We start from the raw sequence: 15,804 nt of genomic DNA on the forward strand, positions 1-15,804 counted from the left end.
CCACAGAAATAACATATGGGTATTTTTAAATTGGCAAAGTAGAGTGACGCTTTAGAAAGAATGATGGAAACAAAAGCGGCTGGATCAAGGCACCTCACCGCTGTCTTGCTCACGTGTATACATTCTCTCCAAAGTAACCCTCATACACAATTCTAGGAAGCAGGTTGTGCAGAAAGTGCCCTCTCATTCTACAGAGGCAGACTGCCTGCACAATTAAAGATAATGATGTGTTATTTATATAGCGTTTACGCCTAAGTGCTTTAAATAGAACATAAACACCTACAATATCACCTAACCGGAGTTGGTACTCATTTATTGAACTCAGAAAGATGAAAGGCTGAGTAGGCCTTGCAAGGATTCGAACTTGCAACCAGCGGATCGCACACAGATCGCAGCAGGGAGCACTCAACCTAATGAGCTATCTTAGCTGCCGTAGTAGGGAGATTGTCATAAAAGGCTGGTGTCTCTGAAGGACACTGGAGGATAGAAGTGCTTACTTAGACATGGTAGCAGCCTGCAGTTCGCATGGTTGAATCCCCAGCAGGGCCGACTCAGCCCTTCATCTTTCCGAGGTTGATTAACGGGGAATAAAAAGTGTAATGAATGCAGCATGAAACATTATATAACAACACAAATAATCATTATTTCAAAAAGGTCAGGTTTGACGTGCCTCCCTTTCTGAAAGACTGCACAGTCATATGTTTACATGATTAGAGTTAGTACAGTACACAGTCATTATTCAGAGTTCTCAAGTTTCCAGTGGCAATGTGTGAGAAGGCCATCTTGTCCTGTTCTTTCCCCCTATGGATTCTGGGACTTTTTTCCATTTGAAATTTAGGACCATTACAAGTCCCAGACTTCATTGCAAAACAGGGCTAGGTGGCCTTCTTATGCATTGTTAGGGGAAACATGAGAGCTCTGCATTATGTAACCACACTAACTTTGAAAGTACACTGCCCTCCTAGATGCAGTTTTTTTTTCCTTTAGCATATCGTATCGAAGCAACTTTCGGGGCACCAGTGGTCCAGGGATGAATATCGGTTTCTAAACCATCAATCATCGCAACACGTCTAGTACACCAGAAGAGATCCAAACAGATTGGAACACAAGTCGATTATGAACCTCTTTGTCCAATTTTGGTAACGTGGACAGAACGACAGGCTTATCTCCGCAAGGTCGTGGATCGTTGGTTAGTTGCAACATAGCAAAAATACAATTATTTCCCAATGGTAAAAGGGTCCAGTCAAGGTTGTATACAATTATCTACTTTATTATTATCACAACAGATAGTTCTAGCACACTACAAAATACCACCCACACTGTAAAGGAATGCAGAGGACAGACAGTTTTACAGAAGGAAAAGTGATGCACTCTCGATACTGACAGGAGGGTACTCAGTAAAGTATTTAATCTCAATAGTTCAAGGATACTTGGTTTCAACACAAAGGGAGCAATGGGTTGTAAAATTTCACTAGGGGTCTTCAGAGAAGGACCAGGGGAACAGAACCACAATGTACCTTGTGCTGTAGTTGTTCTTGGTTCGACAGTGCAGATTCGTTTTCAGGGAGTTTTGCAACTTCTGTGACAGAGTTCAAGATGGGAGACAGCTGCAGATATCAGGCGGCAGGCAGTTCGGCGAGCGGGGCTGGATGGACGGCTCTAGGCTGACTTTCATGGCGGCTCAGGGACAGGAATCTTTATCTCAGTGCTGATCTGCAGTTCTGAAGCACTGGTCGAGGTGTCTCGGACGGCTTTAGCAGCTGCAGTGTAACAATAGTCAGCGGTGCAGACAGTTTGTCATTTGAGGGGCTCAACTGGCTTACAAATGTCCTTTAGGGTGGACGCTGGTATATGCTTGTCGACGCACTTCTCCTAGCTTCTTCACTGGGCTCATGTCGTCCTCTAAGGCAGATGGCCCAAAGCTGAGAAGAGTGTTGCAGGCATCAGCCTTGTCCTTGGTTTGGTCAGAGACTCTCTGGCACTTCTCACCAAGGAAGCTTGCTGCAGAGACTAGCAGGGCAGGCTGTGTGCTGGCTGAGTACCTGCTCTGGAGCTGCTGGAAAGTCCTCTGGATTCAGTATCTCCCACTGTTTCCTGGGAGTTGTTTAGGGGAGGGATCTTACTTCCCTCTTAGAGGTCCTGGCCTTCCCTCATTGGCGGAAGATGTAAGGTAGACAGTACCTTTAGCCAGGGTACAATGCTGAGTTCTTCTCGCTACTTCCCACTTTCAGCTGCACCTCCTCAGATGTATTCTACCTTTTCTGACTTTCCCCCAGAAGCTCACTGTCTCCGGAGCCCTGGTTCCCTCCAGGCTGGACTACTGCAATGACCTCTTTTTAAGCTGCCTACCTCTACTCTTTGCCCCCTGCAACTAATCCAGAACAGGACTTATCCTTGGCCTCAAGCCCAGGGACCATATCTTTCTAGCCCTGACATCTCTCCACTGGCTCCCTGTGGCTGCAAGGGTCAAGTTGAAGACCCTCTGCATTGTCCACAAGGCTTTCTGGGGCCAGGGCCCACACTATATCCAAATCTCTCTTCTAAAATACCTCCCTTCTAGAGCCCTGGGCTCGTGTACCTATATCTCATTGAGGGTCAGACGCTTCTCCAAGCAGAGAGTGGAGGGTAGATCTCTCTCTGTTCTGCAGGTGTTTCCCCTTAGACCGCCTCCCTGCCCCTCTCAGATTTGAGCCAGTCAACCTATATTTCCGGAAACAGCTCAAAACCCTCCTTTTCTCCTCTGCCTTCTCTCTCTCTCGGTCCCTTGCTAACTTATCTGTCTGCTGCACCGAATGGTTGCTTGGTTCCCTCAGAGTCTCACTGGGTACCAGGCTCTGTCATGACCAGTCTTCCTTTGCACTGCCTCCTGGCCTACCTCACACTTGGGGCTATAACTGTAACCACTACAGCCCTCTTGCCTCCTTGCACTTACCCAGAGCCGCATTGCCATGGCTGTGCTCACTTAGAGCCATACTGGCCTGATCGCACTTCTCCCTTTCCTCTCCCTTGCACTTCCCTTTCTCCTTACTCCTGCACTTCTTGTTGTCGCACTAGTACGTTTCTAATGACACAGGGTCTAGTATGATCATTTGTCTTGTCCTCTCTATGTCCACCCTCTCTTGTCTTGTTGCGCCTAGTAACACTTGGGTTATAAATGCTACATCATATCATATCAAACTCCTTGCAAAGTCTTATGATGATCTGCCAAAAAGAGTGTCTCAGCCCTCTTTTAAAGCCAAATGGGCCACAGTGATTGGGGTAGGATAAGCCTACCTTAATGAACTAATCCTGGGACCCCACCAACAATCTCCTGTATGCCTGAGGTCATAACCAGAGTGCTTTGAAATAGGAAAGGTAAAGGGATGAAAACATGTAATTGTCAAGCAGATCAGAACGCTGACGCATACCTGTGCAAGGAGTCCGTTGAACCGGGGTCGCCACATTGAATCACCGCTGTGTGGGAAAAATGGTGATGCCTGAAAACCCACCCTAGCCCCCCGCCAAACAAGGATAAAGCACTCAGAAGCAGACAACAGGAGAGGTCTTCCCACACCACAAGTTGGTGCCCCTGGATTAATGTGGTGCAGGAACAATGCAAGGCACTGGACACGGGCACCAGAATGGTAACAGTTTCAGGTCACAGGAGCAGAGGAGCCAAGAAAGCAAAGAGAGGCACAAGGAGGGTACCAGACCAGGCAAGGTGGAGAGAGAGAGAAAAAGGAAACACAGGGCTAGGCAAGAACCACCAAGAGCAGGTGTACGGAGGGAAGGAGACAACAAAGGGAGCGAGTACAACAAGAGAGTTGCGATGCACCAGGGCTCTGTCTCACGTCCTATTGTCCTTGCATGGAAACAAGGCTGTTGTTCCTGGATGCCTAGCAACAGAGCTCCATAGCGCATGCAGAGCCGGTGTGTATATATGACATGACCGGCAGTATGGGGAAAAGATGACGGTTCCCTTTAGCTGCAAAGCTCCACGGCCTGGTCGCCCGACATTACCGCCATGACCCCGGGAGTGCCAGCAAGAATGCTGGTGCGGACACCAAAGCCGCCGGCCCGGGGGGCATTGGCCCAAGAACCAACGCGCGACAGGTAGGCCCTCCCGTGCGGAAAACGGTAACGTGTTTACATTCAGCATCCTCCTGGTCTCTGATGACGGAACTCTGGGAGGCATGCACTGGCGTGACGGTAATACTAAGTCCCACCCATCTTCCTGTCTGTTGTGGATCAAAGGGGATCTCTGGTTAATTGAGCTCTTTGTGGTTCTGTCGCAGACATGACATTTCACTGCCCTTGATACTAAGAGGTGGGAGCTGGCTACAGGTTGACACAGATGCATATCAAGGTTGTTGGGTTTTCATGTCTCCTTTGTTAGTCCTGCAGCCAGACCGCACATGGGCCTGTTTGAATTATCTCTGATTAGTATGCGATGCTGCCACCAGCAGAGCTAACAAAAGGACAGGCGGATCCATGGAGCCTTTGTTAGTTAATTAGGCTGGCTATGGCAGGAGGAAGGTTGAACCCTCCCCTTCTGGGATGCCATGATGTGCTCTTGGCTGACATTTCCCAACTAAATATGACGGGGACAGTGCCTGGCAGCTGTGTCCACCCAGAGTACACGGGTCGATGTGTATGTAGTGCAGTGAGCATAGGAAAATGTGAGTGGATTAGCCCCACACATTTAACTGAGGATCATCTACCATCATTCAATTTCTTTTAAAAGTTCAAAAAAGCCCAAGTGAGTGCACACCCACCGTGCAGATGGTCGAATTCCTCACATGCAGTCCTGGGAGAGGATTTGAGATACAGGCTGAAAAGAGAGAGGCTTGCAAGAGAGGCCAGACTATGAGTAACTACTACAAGAAACTTACCAGAAGATTACTAGGTTTTACTGTAGTAGAATAGCGTTGGGGTTTGAAAAATAGGTTGTGTAGCTTGGAGACTAAGGACTTCTAAAGGTTAGGCACTGGAACCGTTCGTTTGCGATCTTTTTGAGACTGTGCTTTGTAGAGTAGTGTGTCTCGGGGAGAGAAGGACTTATTCATTCATGTTAAATAACTTCATGCTGAATGTTGATCCACTGAAGGTGTTAGCCACTATGTAGGAAGCCAGCCTTTAGTTCATCCCTTACACGTTTTTGCTTAGGCTATCCCTTATTAGATGTAGTTTCACCCTTACAACTTATAGGGGGGTAGCATGCTCAATCATACAACACTCTCCAATCCTCTACACTATTTCCTAATCCCTTTCTACACTTCCCATCAACATCTCTCAATTCCCTCTCCCCAGTCCTTTTCTCTCTATTGCCCTTCTCCCATCCTCTGCACTCTCTCTCTATTTTCTCTCCACTCTCCCACATTTCTACTCCATACTTTCCCATGCCACTATTCCTTCTCCCCACTCTTGACCCCCATCTCTCGTTTTCATCTTTCCATAATTCTCTCTTATCTCCCAAGCTTTCATGGCACACAGTACACCCTCCTTTTCCCAGTCCCTGATTTTACACCTGGCAGTGCTTGCTATTCCATATTCCTGTTAACCCCCCCCCCCCCATCCAGTCTCATTCCCTTTTCCCTATCACATGTCTAGCCCCCTTTCTCTTCCCTTTGCCAAAAGAGTGAGGGCATGCTCATAGACATGAAACTCACACCAAGAGTGAGTCTACGCTTATAGATGTGAGACTCACAGCTAACATCTGCTCATAGGTGTGAGACCTTGTTCATGGGTGCAAGACTTACAACCAGTGTGAGAGAGACTGCTTTGGGGTACCAGAGTCTCAATCAAGGAGAGCGACTGTGTGCATAGGTGTGCGACTCACAACCCCTGAGGGAGAAAGTGCTCTACTAGCACTTAAATCAATGAGACCCTGCTCCAAGGTTTAAGGTATATAGCAAAAAATGATTGATGGCTTGAAGGTTCTGGTAGTTTGGGGTGCGGGGACCTGACCCATTGATGGCAGAAACAGACTTGTTTGCATATGGCTGGTCCCCTTCTGCAATGTCACAGAAATCCCAGAGCACTGTCAAAGCGTTACATTAATTCTAAAATTTCCAGCCATCACATGTTCTGGATATGGTTCTCCTCACCTAGGTGCAAGGCCGACACACAGTGAGACCTGCAGTTACCATGCTCCTAGTGACTAGAGTTACATAGAGACAACATGTGGGGTCTGGCTCCAAGGTGAAAGGCAGACGGTGAGTGAGACGTGGGGCCTCTCTTAGGCTAGGATTGCCCCCTATAGGGGAGATTGGGAGAAATCGACAACACATGCTAGTACTCACATGCGACTGCTGGGGGGGATCTTGCGCCCATCGCGGAACCACGTGACCTGCGGCTGGGGGAAGCTGTCAATAGCAGGGGCAGGAATGACGGCCGCCTCTCCGTGGGAAACGCTCTGCTGTCTCTCGCTGTCCTCGAAGCTGCCCATATCTGTGAAGGGAAGACACGGAGCACTGTGAATGAGGGAGGCAACACACGTTCCATTGACTCCGCCCCGCTATCATTTCAGGAACCCAATGTTCTGCAGACTCTCGCCCTCAATATTCCATATCGTCAAAGAAGACGTAGTATGTTAAGCAAGCTCCTGCTCGACTGCAAAACACACAGCATGGCAGCTGAAGCGCATTACAAAAAACAAGCATTGGCATTGCCAACAGTTTGGGCTTTTTTAACAGGACTTCAGTGTAGAACATGCATAGATGTATAGATCAGATGGCTGAAGGCAGACCTGGTTTAGGCATTTTTATTACATCACTAGTCCGTTTACAACTCTGAGAAGACTTCTTCGAAAAAAACTGGCAGGCACTTTAAGGGAAAAGTTTGATGGTAAGGCTTGATTAATGTAAGCTCAAAGAGTTCCAATGAGGCAGTGCTTTGAGCGGGGGTGGGGCAGGAACTGGGTGGGAATGGCCACATGGGTTACATTACATGGGCATCAATGGGGTGAGGAAATAACCAAACAACACCTTCAAGGTTCGTGTCCCTCCACATATGCCATTTCTCCCTATCTGTACCCTAATGCAAAAGTTTCGGCTCATAGGTGGCTCAAACTAAAAAAGAGACCTCAGCCTTAACGGCGGAAAGAGACAAACTTTGATTGCCTTTTTAAAGGCGAGTTTATCGGGAATATCTCTTATGTGTGTAGCAAGGAGATCCAAATATAAGGTATTCATGTTGAAAATGAGACTCCTCCTGGAGGACTGTAATGCAAAAATAGCATTATGATATTGAAATGACATCCATACACAAAGAGTAAGCAACATGGCGTATTAAAATGCTATTATTGAATATAAACCTGCTGTGTCAGGGTCTTCATCGCTGAACACCTACTTGGGGGTTTTCAGGATGTGGGGACATTTAAGGATGGATTTTTTTTATTTTATTAGTCATTTTTAGCACTAAACTTGCAAATAAACAAACTTTTGAGCACTCTATTTGAAATTATCTTTCTTTTAAAAAAAACACAATGAATGAATTACAGCTGAAAATGGGATTCTTTCCTTTATGCCTATAATGGAGATGTCGCGGCTGTAGCCTGCCTACACCATATGCTACACAAAGTTACAGGGGTGCGCAGTCCTGGTGCACACAGGGTGTCTTGTCATGTAATATGCAGATACGGGTATTCCAATAGCGCATCAACCTCTACGACATGTATATGATACGCACAGATACAGTACATGCAGACCTCCTGTATATCAACAACAAGCAACATACAGAAAAAAAGGCAGTGAGAAAGACCCAGCTTAAAAATGCATGCAGGGTACGGCTGCCGCAGCCTCCAGGTGGCCTACACAGCAATATAGTGAAGATGCAGCTGCATCTACATCCCAGTCATGCCGATACACGGAGTCCCCCCGTATATGCAAGATAGATGGAGCACCAGCTATGCTAGCATGCCAAAAGAGACACCAGAGCTCCCTATGTATGCTGCAGGCAGTGAGGTCAGGACATGCTAGGCATAAGGGCTGTTCAGGGCTTAGCCAGCCTTTCACACACAGAATAGCACTGGTCCAGTGATGCACCCGTCCCCTGAAGGACCTGCACTGCAGCTTGGATGAGAGCTAATCCCACAGTAACCATAGCCTGATCAGCTACAAATACATCCTATAGACCCTAAAAAAAGATTTCTACAAAGCTTTAGGGAGTGCACAACTGCCCCTCTGCCGTGGTCCCCAAACCTCTGCCTGGCAACCCTTGCTTAACTGACCGTCGAGACCCGGCTGCCCAGCAGAGAAGCGGGTGAAGCGTTCTTTGATCTTCCGGTCTGTTCACTAGCTGCCGGATTCATGGAATTATTTTGCTCCGAAAACAGGGATTTGAGCGCCATTCTGCCCGCAAATCCCCATTTGTCAAACAAGGATTTGGGGGCAAAATGGCGCACAAATCCCCGTTTTCGGCGCAAATAATTCCATGAATCAAAGTGTAACTGTTTTGCACCCTGGCATGAACTCGGAGAGTGCATCACTCACTGAATTCTGCTTTGCTCCATTATGTGATGCAAACTTTTTAAGGCCGTCGAAAGTGTCCGTTTGTATAAATGTCGTGTACGAGTGGAGCTGTCTCCTCAGACTTTATGGGAGAGATTGCGTGTAGCTTGTGTGGTAGTGTCACAGTGTGTTCTGCTTTGTGAGATGGAATGATATGCAGCAGGTCTGCATGGCCAAGCTGCACTCAATAGGATACAGGTTTGAGGCAACAAAAGCCAGGTTAACTGACTTGCCTTCACGATTTATGGCATTTGTTGGGATAAAGGCAACCACATCTGATCACGACCTACATCTCACTGCGTTTACTGTACCTCCACCCTGCCCCTTTGTCCGGAAGGTTAGTTGCCTGCAAGCAAACGTATGCAAAGGCACATTTTTATCAATTTACCCGGGAGGATAGCTCAGGGCAATGCGTGCGTCTTGAAAGCAATACAGCACATAGCACCACAGATTTGAATCCCGGGCTCACTGTGTTATAAAAGAACAATTAAAAATATCAATCTTCTAGGTCTTTGAGTAACCTGGAACTGAAGCCCCATTCGGGCTGTAGTGCGCAACCGCACAAAAGTGGTTCGGGAGTATCCCTCACTCAACTCAGCTCCCAGTACTCCAAGGGGCTCTGGCACAATACCGTCCCAGCACAGACAGACAGTTCCGAGCAGCACAAGTTGCCATCATCCACTGACTGAACTGAGCATGCATCCTGATGGACAGAGCATGCACGGAAATGGAGGATGTCACACACAATTGAGCCGCGCACCAGAAGAAACACTATACTAGTTATTCTTTGGCATCACAGTCCACGGGGTCACTGGAGAAAATACTAGTTCCGTAGAATATGGCTATGGGCTCTTCTGCCCCCTATTTTCATTACATAAAAAACAGAGTCTTATTTTTCGATACAGAGGTGGCAGCACATTATTTCCTTCACAGTAAAATGTGTAGTTCCATTAAGTAATTGATTGCAAGCCCCTCTTCTTCTACAGTAAAATGTACAATAAGAGGAACAGAGACTTAGCTTTCCATAATACAAGAACAGAGGATAAAAAAGCCAAGGTTGTGTGCATTTCAAACTCGAGCTTTGTTAAACACTGTATCCTTTTATTTGGAAGATGCGTGGTATCTTTCCCATTCAAAAATGGCTGCCAGTTTTGCCTTGTTTCTAGAGAGCTTCCTTAAAGACAGTCACACAAAATCAAAGAGTTCCAAGATGGGCAGGAATGGGTGTGATTAACCGAAGGGATTACATTGACTATGGGCAGGGAATGGGAGGGATTGCAGCTGTGTTTCCCTCAAATATCTTCTCCATAGGAAAAGCATTACAGACCCACATTCGAAGGACATATTTGAAGATCTTATGTTAATGACAATCGTTTTGGCTTTTAAGGTAGTGCTTTCAGCACCGTCTAATATCCCAAACTAATTACCCTCGGACAAGGAAAGGGTTGACAGCCACGCTAGCCATACATTGATATTAAAATGGCATGTAACAGTGTTTAAATCATAGGTGTGATTACTCATCCCAATGCGCTCAATGCATCACATTCGGGAAGCTAAAAGTTTGAGTCACCATTGGAATTAAAAGGTGGCATAAGGTGCCCAACCCACTGAGCTGTCTTTCCAGATATCCCTTTCCAGCAAAGTTTTCAGTCTTGGGTTGATAAACTTATGTATAAAATGGCACTGTCCTGTAAGACCAAGACCATTTTCTGTATGGAGCAAAAAAAAGGCAATCTTTTCAGATAATTCCCATACCCAAGAAGTATTACTGTGTGGCTCTGATCTGAAGGCAAACTTCCAGCGATGTCTACTAGATGGCACTGTTTTGTGTGATATTTTTATAAATTCATTTTCTCAATAGGGGTGGGTGTTGTGGCCAATCTCATTTCTCATTTGCGGGGGCTGTCCCAGAATTGGACCCTCTCCTGTCCGAGAGTTTCTTTTATTTAAAAACAATGTCCCGGTTTTGGATAAAGGGAGGGTGGCAGTTCTGGTTTATTTTCATTGCCAACAATTATAAACTAAATGAGCATTATTAATTTTCATAATTTTTACATCAGACCATGGGCTCAAACCCCCGACCATTTAGTTACTAGCTTTATGCATTATCTGCTTGCGCCACAGAGACAGGCTTAAAACACATAACAATTAAGGGATCTAATGTCAAACAGAGCAAAAGCTCCTTTGTTATTTACACTTGCCTTTTATAAGTGTTATAATTGCTCAAATGTTCATACTAACTACCAATCAAGATTATTGTATATATATAAAATTACAATACATCATTAAATTAGTTATTACTTCAACTATATCATGCTTCTTATTTACATGCTTTTATCCATAGTCAAAAACACACAATTTTTATGCTGATACTGTGGGATGGGGATACAAGGAGGGTGAGTGGGTTAGTCCTTTTATGTTGTGGACCGTTGTGACAAATCAACTAACAGGGCACCAGTGGTCCAGGGATTTATATTCGTTTCTAAACTATCAATCAGCCCCACACCTCTAGTACAGCAGGGATCCAGACAGATTGGAAACACAATTAAATTATAAACCTCCTTGTCCAATTTTGGTAAAATGGACGGAACAAAAGGCTTATCATGCTTATCTCTGCAAGATCGTGGATAGTTGGTTAAATGCAACACAGCGAAAATACAATTATTGCCTAATGATAAAATTGAATGTCCAGTCAAGGTTGTATGCAAATATCTACTTTATTATTATTACAACAAGAAATTCTAGCACGCTACAAAATACAGCCCAGCCTGTAACGGAACACAGAGGACAGTTTCATGAAGGAAAGGGATGCACTGTGGATACTAACAGGAGTGTAGTCGGTAAAGCAATCACTCTTAACTGTTCAAGGTTATCTGGTTTCAGCACCAAGGGAACAAGGGGTCGTAAATGTCACTAGGGGCATTCAGAGAAGGACCAGGGGGACAGAACAACAATGTACCTGGTGCTGGAGATGATCTTGATGCTCGACAGCGTCGAGTCAGTTCCAGGATGCTCTGCAGCACCTGCGGCAGAGTTCAAGATGAGAGACAGCTGCGGGTATCAAGCGGCAGGCAGGTCGGCAAGCGAGGCCAGATGGATGGCTGGCCTACATAGCAGTTCAGGGTCAAGAATCATTGTCTCTGTGCTGGTTTGCGGATGTGGAACGCTGGTTGAGGCATTTCGGATGGTTTTAATGAGTATAGCGTGACAACAGTCAGTGGTGCAGCCAGTTGTGGTTCGAGGGTTCAACTGCCTCAAAAATATCCTTAAAAGATGGACGCTGGTTGATGCTTGGTGTGGCACTCCTCCTAGCTTCTAAGCAGGGCTTGTGTCGTCCTTTAACGTGGATGGCACATGGCTGAGGAGATAGTTTGCAGGCAACGGCCTTGTCCTTTATTCAGAGACTCTCTGCACTTTCCACCTAGGAAGCTTGCTGGCAAAACCTAGCAGGGCATGCTGTGTGCTGACTGGGTACCGGTTCTGGAGCCGCTGGACTGTACTCTCCCTCTGTTCACTGGGAGATGTTTAGGTGAGGGATCTTGCTTCCCTCTTTGAAATCCTGGCCTTTCTTCATTGGCAGAAGCTGAAACGCAGACTGTACCTTCAGCCAGGGTCCAAATGAGTCCCTCTTCTTACTCCTTTAGAAGTCATTGGATGATCTGCCATAGAGGGGCTCACCCCTCTTTTAAAGCCAAATGGGTCTCATCGATTGGTGCAGGCTAAGCCTAGCTTAAGGAACCAATCCTGGGTTCCCACCAACAATCTTCTATCATATGTGCAGACATAACCAGAGTGTTTTGCAACATGAAAGGTAAGGGGTGTTAACATGTACTACTAAGTGTCTCTCTGGTTAATTGAGCTCTCTGTGACACTTGATCAACGTGCAGGCCTCCATTGAAGTGTGTGGTAAGAACAGACTTTCTGTCTCCATCAATTCACATACTTCTTCCCTCTGAAAGGGGGTCTTCCTGCAGGGGTTGCCTACTTTAATCAATTGTCACAGGCATGCCATTCACTGCCCTACATACAGAGGGGTGGGAGCTTGCTACAGGTTGACACATTGCATATCAAAGAGATGTTAGTATCCTGTCCCTTGTTTTAGTTCTGTGACCAGGCCTCGTTGCAGACCTGCTTTCTTTTAACTCTCATCAGTATGCACTGCCACCACACAGAACTTTGACAACAGAACAGGGCAGATGTATTGAGCCTTTTTTTAATTAGGTGGGCCATGACCCAAGGAAGGTGTTGCCTTCCCCTTTCAGAGATGCTTTGATGTACCCGTGGCTGTCACAGTCTAGCTAAATGTGATAGGGAGGACTGCACATGTAGGCTGTGTCACCCTGGAGTACACTTGACTGTGTGTCCGTTAAGCGGTGAACAGAGGAAAATGTGCATGGATTAGACGTACACATTTTCTGAGGTTGATCTCCCAACCTTCATTTTAATTACAAAACTTTAAAAAAAGCCCATGCGAGTGCACACTCCACGTTCGAATTCCTCATAACCGTCCTGGTTATTAGTTTTGAAAATCTGGTCACCTTAATGAAATCAGATGTTTTTGGAGGGTGCCATTGAAGGCTATGGAGGGTTATCGGGTTCACCATGAGGGTGAGCTGATTTTATTTTGATACCTACCCAATGCAGGCGAGCTGGGAGATATGTATAAGCCTGTATTCTAAACAAGGTTGCAGATGCTCGGGGACCACACTATGCTTCCTTCACTCTGTCTGAAACTCCCCTTACCTCAGTTTCCTGAAAGCCAACCTTAACCCCGTTTACCTCCTCTCTGCCACTGCTTACTCGCCTTCACCTCAGCACCTGCTCCTCTTTCCAGTGCCCCATGGAAAATGATGGTGGCTTCTAGGAGGAGCCCAGGCAGACAATTCCATAATGGCCATTTTAGCTGTTTTTAGGGCACACACGAGTGGTATGCATGCACAGGCTCTTGTTTGCACCCAAAAAAGAAACCAATCCCTACCATCTGGTACGGCCCACCAAACTTGCCTTTACAGCGACATTTATACATACCGTTTTTGGAAGTCATATTCACATATTGACAATTCCATATACAAGACATCACAAAGCGGATGGTCTCTTTGAGCTTAAATAACAAATGTCATGATTTCCCAAAGCAATAGTATATGATTTATTGACCACATGATCTTGTGCAGGAGTCAAGTCCTAAAACGAAAAGTGAGTGGACTTATTAATATACCAGTTGAATGTGGTGTCACCAGAAATTAGCATATGAAGGTGCCCTCTGAAAAAAGTGGGGGGACTCCGTCAACTCGCATGCACCCTCGACTTGAGCCCTGATCTTGTGTTCGAAAACCGGCTCAGGTACACGTGTGTGACCGCCAGCAGTCCCTGGCAACCGATCTGTGCCAGTTTTATTCCCCAAAGGTCTTCGGGGATTTTTTGTTGTTAAGTATTATCTCGGGGTTGCCACATAGAAGATGTATGACCCCAAAAAGCAGGCAAAGTGGGTTCTCAGTCACCGAGAGCTAAAAATATTAACACATCGGCTCTGTAAAGCACAGCTTTTAAGACGCTGCATCTCTGGATATGCCACCGGCAGCGAAACATGCTTGAAAGAGATTTTGCTGTCGTTACACATCACACCTTTATTTTAAGTTTTCCATTTTTTCTTTGCTGCATTTGTCGCTCTGTAAGGCGCACTGTTACGGAGGCTTTTCATGTAATGCCTTTCCATCAGGCGCACCGTGCACCTCCTTCAGAGGCCACCTACGGGGGCCCGTATAGGACATAATTCAAATGTATACTGAACACTGAAATGCCATAGACTTTGAAGCATTTCTTTGTACCTCCTTATTCTATCCACTTTTAGATAAGCGGCCCACCAGCGCTGCCTAGGGAAATCGGTATAGAGAGGTAGGACCAGATAGAAACTTCTCTGTCTCCTCTGTATCCTTCTTTTCTTGACAACATTAATTGTTGTACAAATATGTATAAATACTTATCTGAGGATCTGATTCTGTGTAGACACAAACAGGTGGTAACCAGCTTACTTTGTCCTAGTCCTTGGGGGAGACCAATTCAGTACAACAAATCACTGAGGAACATTATATATGCCCCTCCTTTTTAAATACATGGATGGTATGCCCTTCCCTCTTTTGTGTTAATATACATTGCTTGGTCATATTCCAGTTCCTATACATTGTTTGGGCATATTACAGTTCCAACGACCGACAAGAATGTAAAATAATAACCCTCATATGTGTGTACCCGCTCCCACTGTGGAGCAAGCAACATATAGTTGACCATGAGAAAAGCCAGTGACGTCTCGTGGGTCCTAACAGGTGACCGTCAAAGTTTGGTGGAATGGTGTGGAAATTTATAAGGAACAAAATGTTGCACTGCAAATATCTCGCAAACAGTGCATCCTAGGGCTTGGAACATAGTTTTCAAGGTCCCATTGGGACCTTCAGTTTTGTTCCGCACGTTGAGATGCTTGAAAATAGCTCTGTCCGGTCTTTCTACGACCACCTTGTTGTTATGCCACTTTTCGGCAACCATAACATGTGTCCAGGGTCTGAAATCCAGGCAAAAGGGTGGGATGTTCAAATGTCATGTATCTAGTGACGTCTGAATGGTCCTAATGGGTTACTGTGCACTATTTGGTGTAGATTGGTGGAACAGTGTGGAATTGTATGAGGAACAAATAAACTGAGAGGAATTCGACCATCCGCACAGGAAAAGTGCGATCGCCATTTTTTTTGTTTGTTTAAAATGAATGAATGATTGGGCCATTCCAGCACACATTTTCCACGCTCACCACACAGCAGAAAGCTAGTCATGTACTTTGGGAGGACACAGCTTACCAGCTCCGCCCTCCCCTGTTATGTGTAGCTGACACCTGATAGCTGTGGGTACATCAAAAGCCTCTGGCCATGGGTAGCCTGATTATAATTTCAAGGCCCTATGGATTTGCATCTCCATTGTGAATCCTTGCTGGTGGGGTGGCGAATACTGAAGAATGTTAATTAGCAGGCCTCAGGGAAGGCCTGGGTGCAGGGAGTGACAATGGAGACGAAACGCCCGTCACCTCTTTGTAATGTAATGTGTCAACTTGGTACTAACATCCCTCCTTGGCATGAAAGGGCAGTGGATGTCCTGTATGGCACCACTCCTTTCAGAGCAGGCAAGTATGTGAATTGTAGCAGATGAAAGTCTGCCTGTAACCCCCTACTTCAAATGATCAAGTGCCACATAGGGTTCAGTTAATTAGGGAGACACTTTGAAGTACAGCAGACAGGAAGATGGGTGGGACTTCGAAGTTTATGTTGTCATCCTT

General features: G+C 46.0%; 1 protein-coding gene across 7 annotated transcripts in view; it reads right to left on the reverse strand.

Annotated features, from left to right (window-relative positions):
- SDK2 (sidekick cell adhesion molecule 2) overlaps positions 1 to 15,804 on the reverse strand; it is a 1,531,827-nt gene that overhangs the window by 499,238 nt on the left and 1,016,785 nt on the right. For all 7 annotated transcript variants that reach the window (XM_069655112.1, XM_069655110.1, XM_069655117.1 and 4 more), the window contains exon 4: positions 6,282 to 6,429. In XM_069655112.1, the coding sequence (XP_069511213.1) occupies positions 6,282 to 6,429 (148 nt within the window). The remainder of the gene's footprint in view (positions 1 to 6,281; positions 6,430 to 15,804) is intronic.

This window comes from Ambystoma mexicanum, chromosome 3q (genome assembly GCF_040938575.1).
Source record: "Ambystoma mexicanum isolate Mex_15411 chromosome 3q, UKY_AmexF1_1, whole genome shotgun sequence".
Classification (NCBI taxonomy): Eukaryota; Metazoa; Chordata; class Amphibia; order Caudata; family Ambystomatidae; genus Ambystoma; species Ambystoma mexicanum.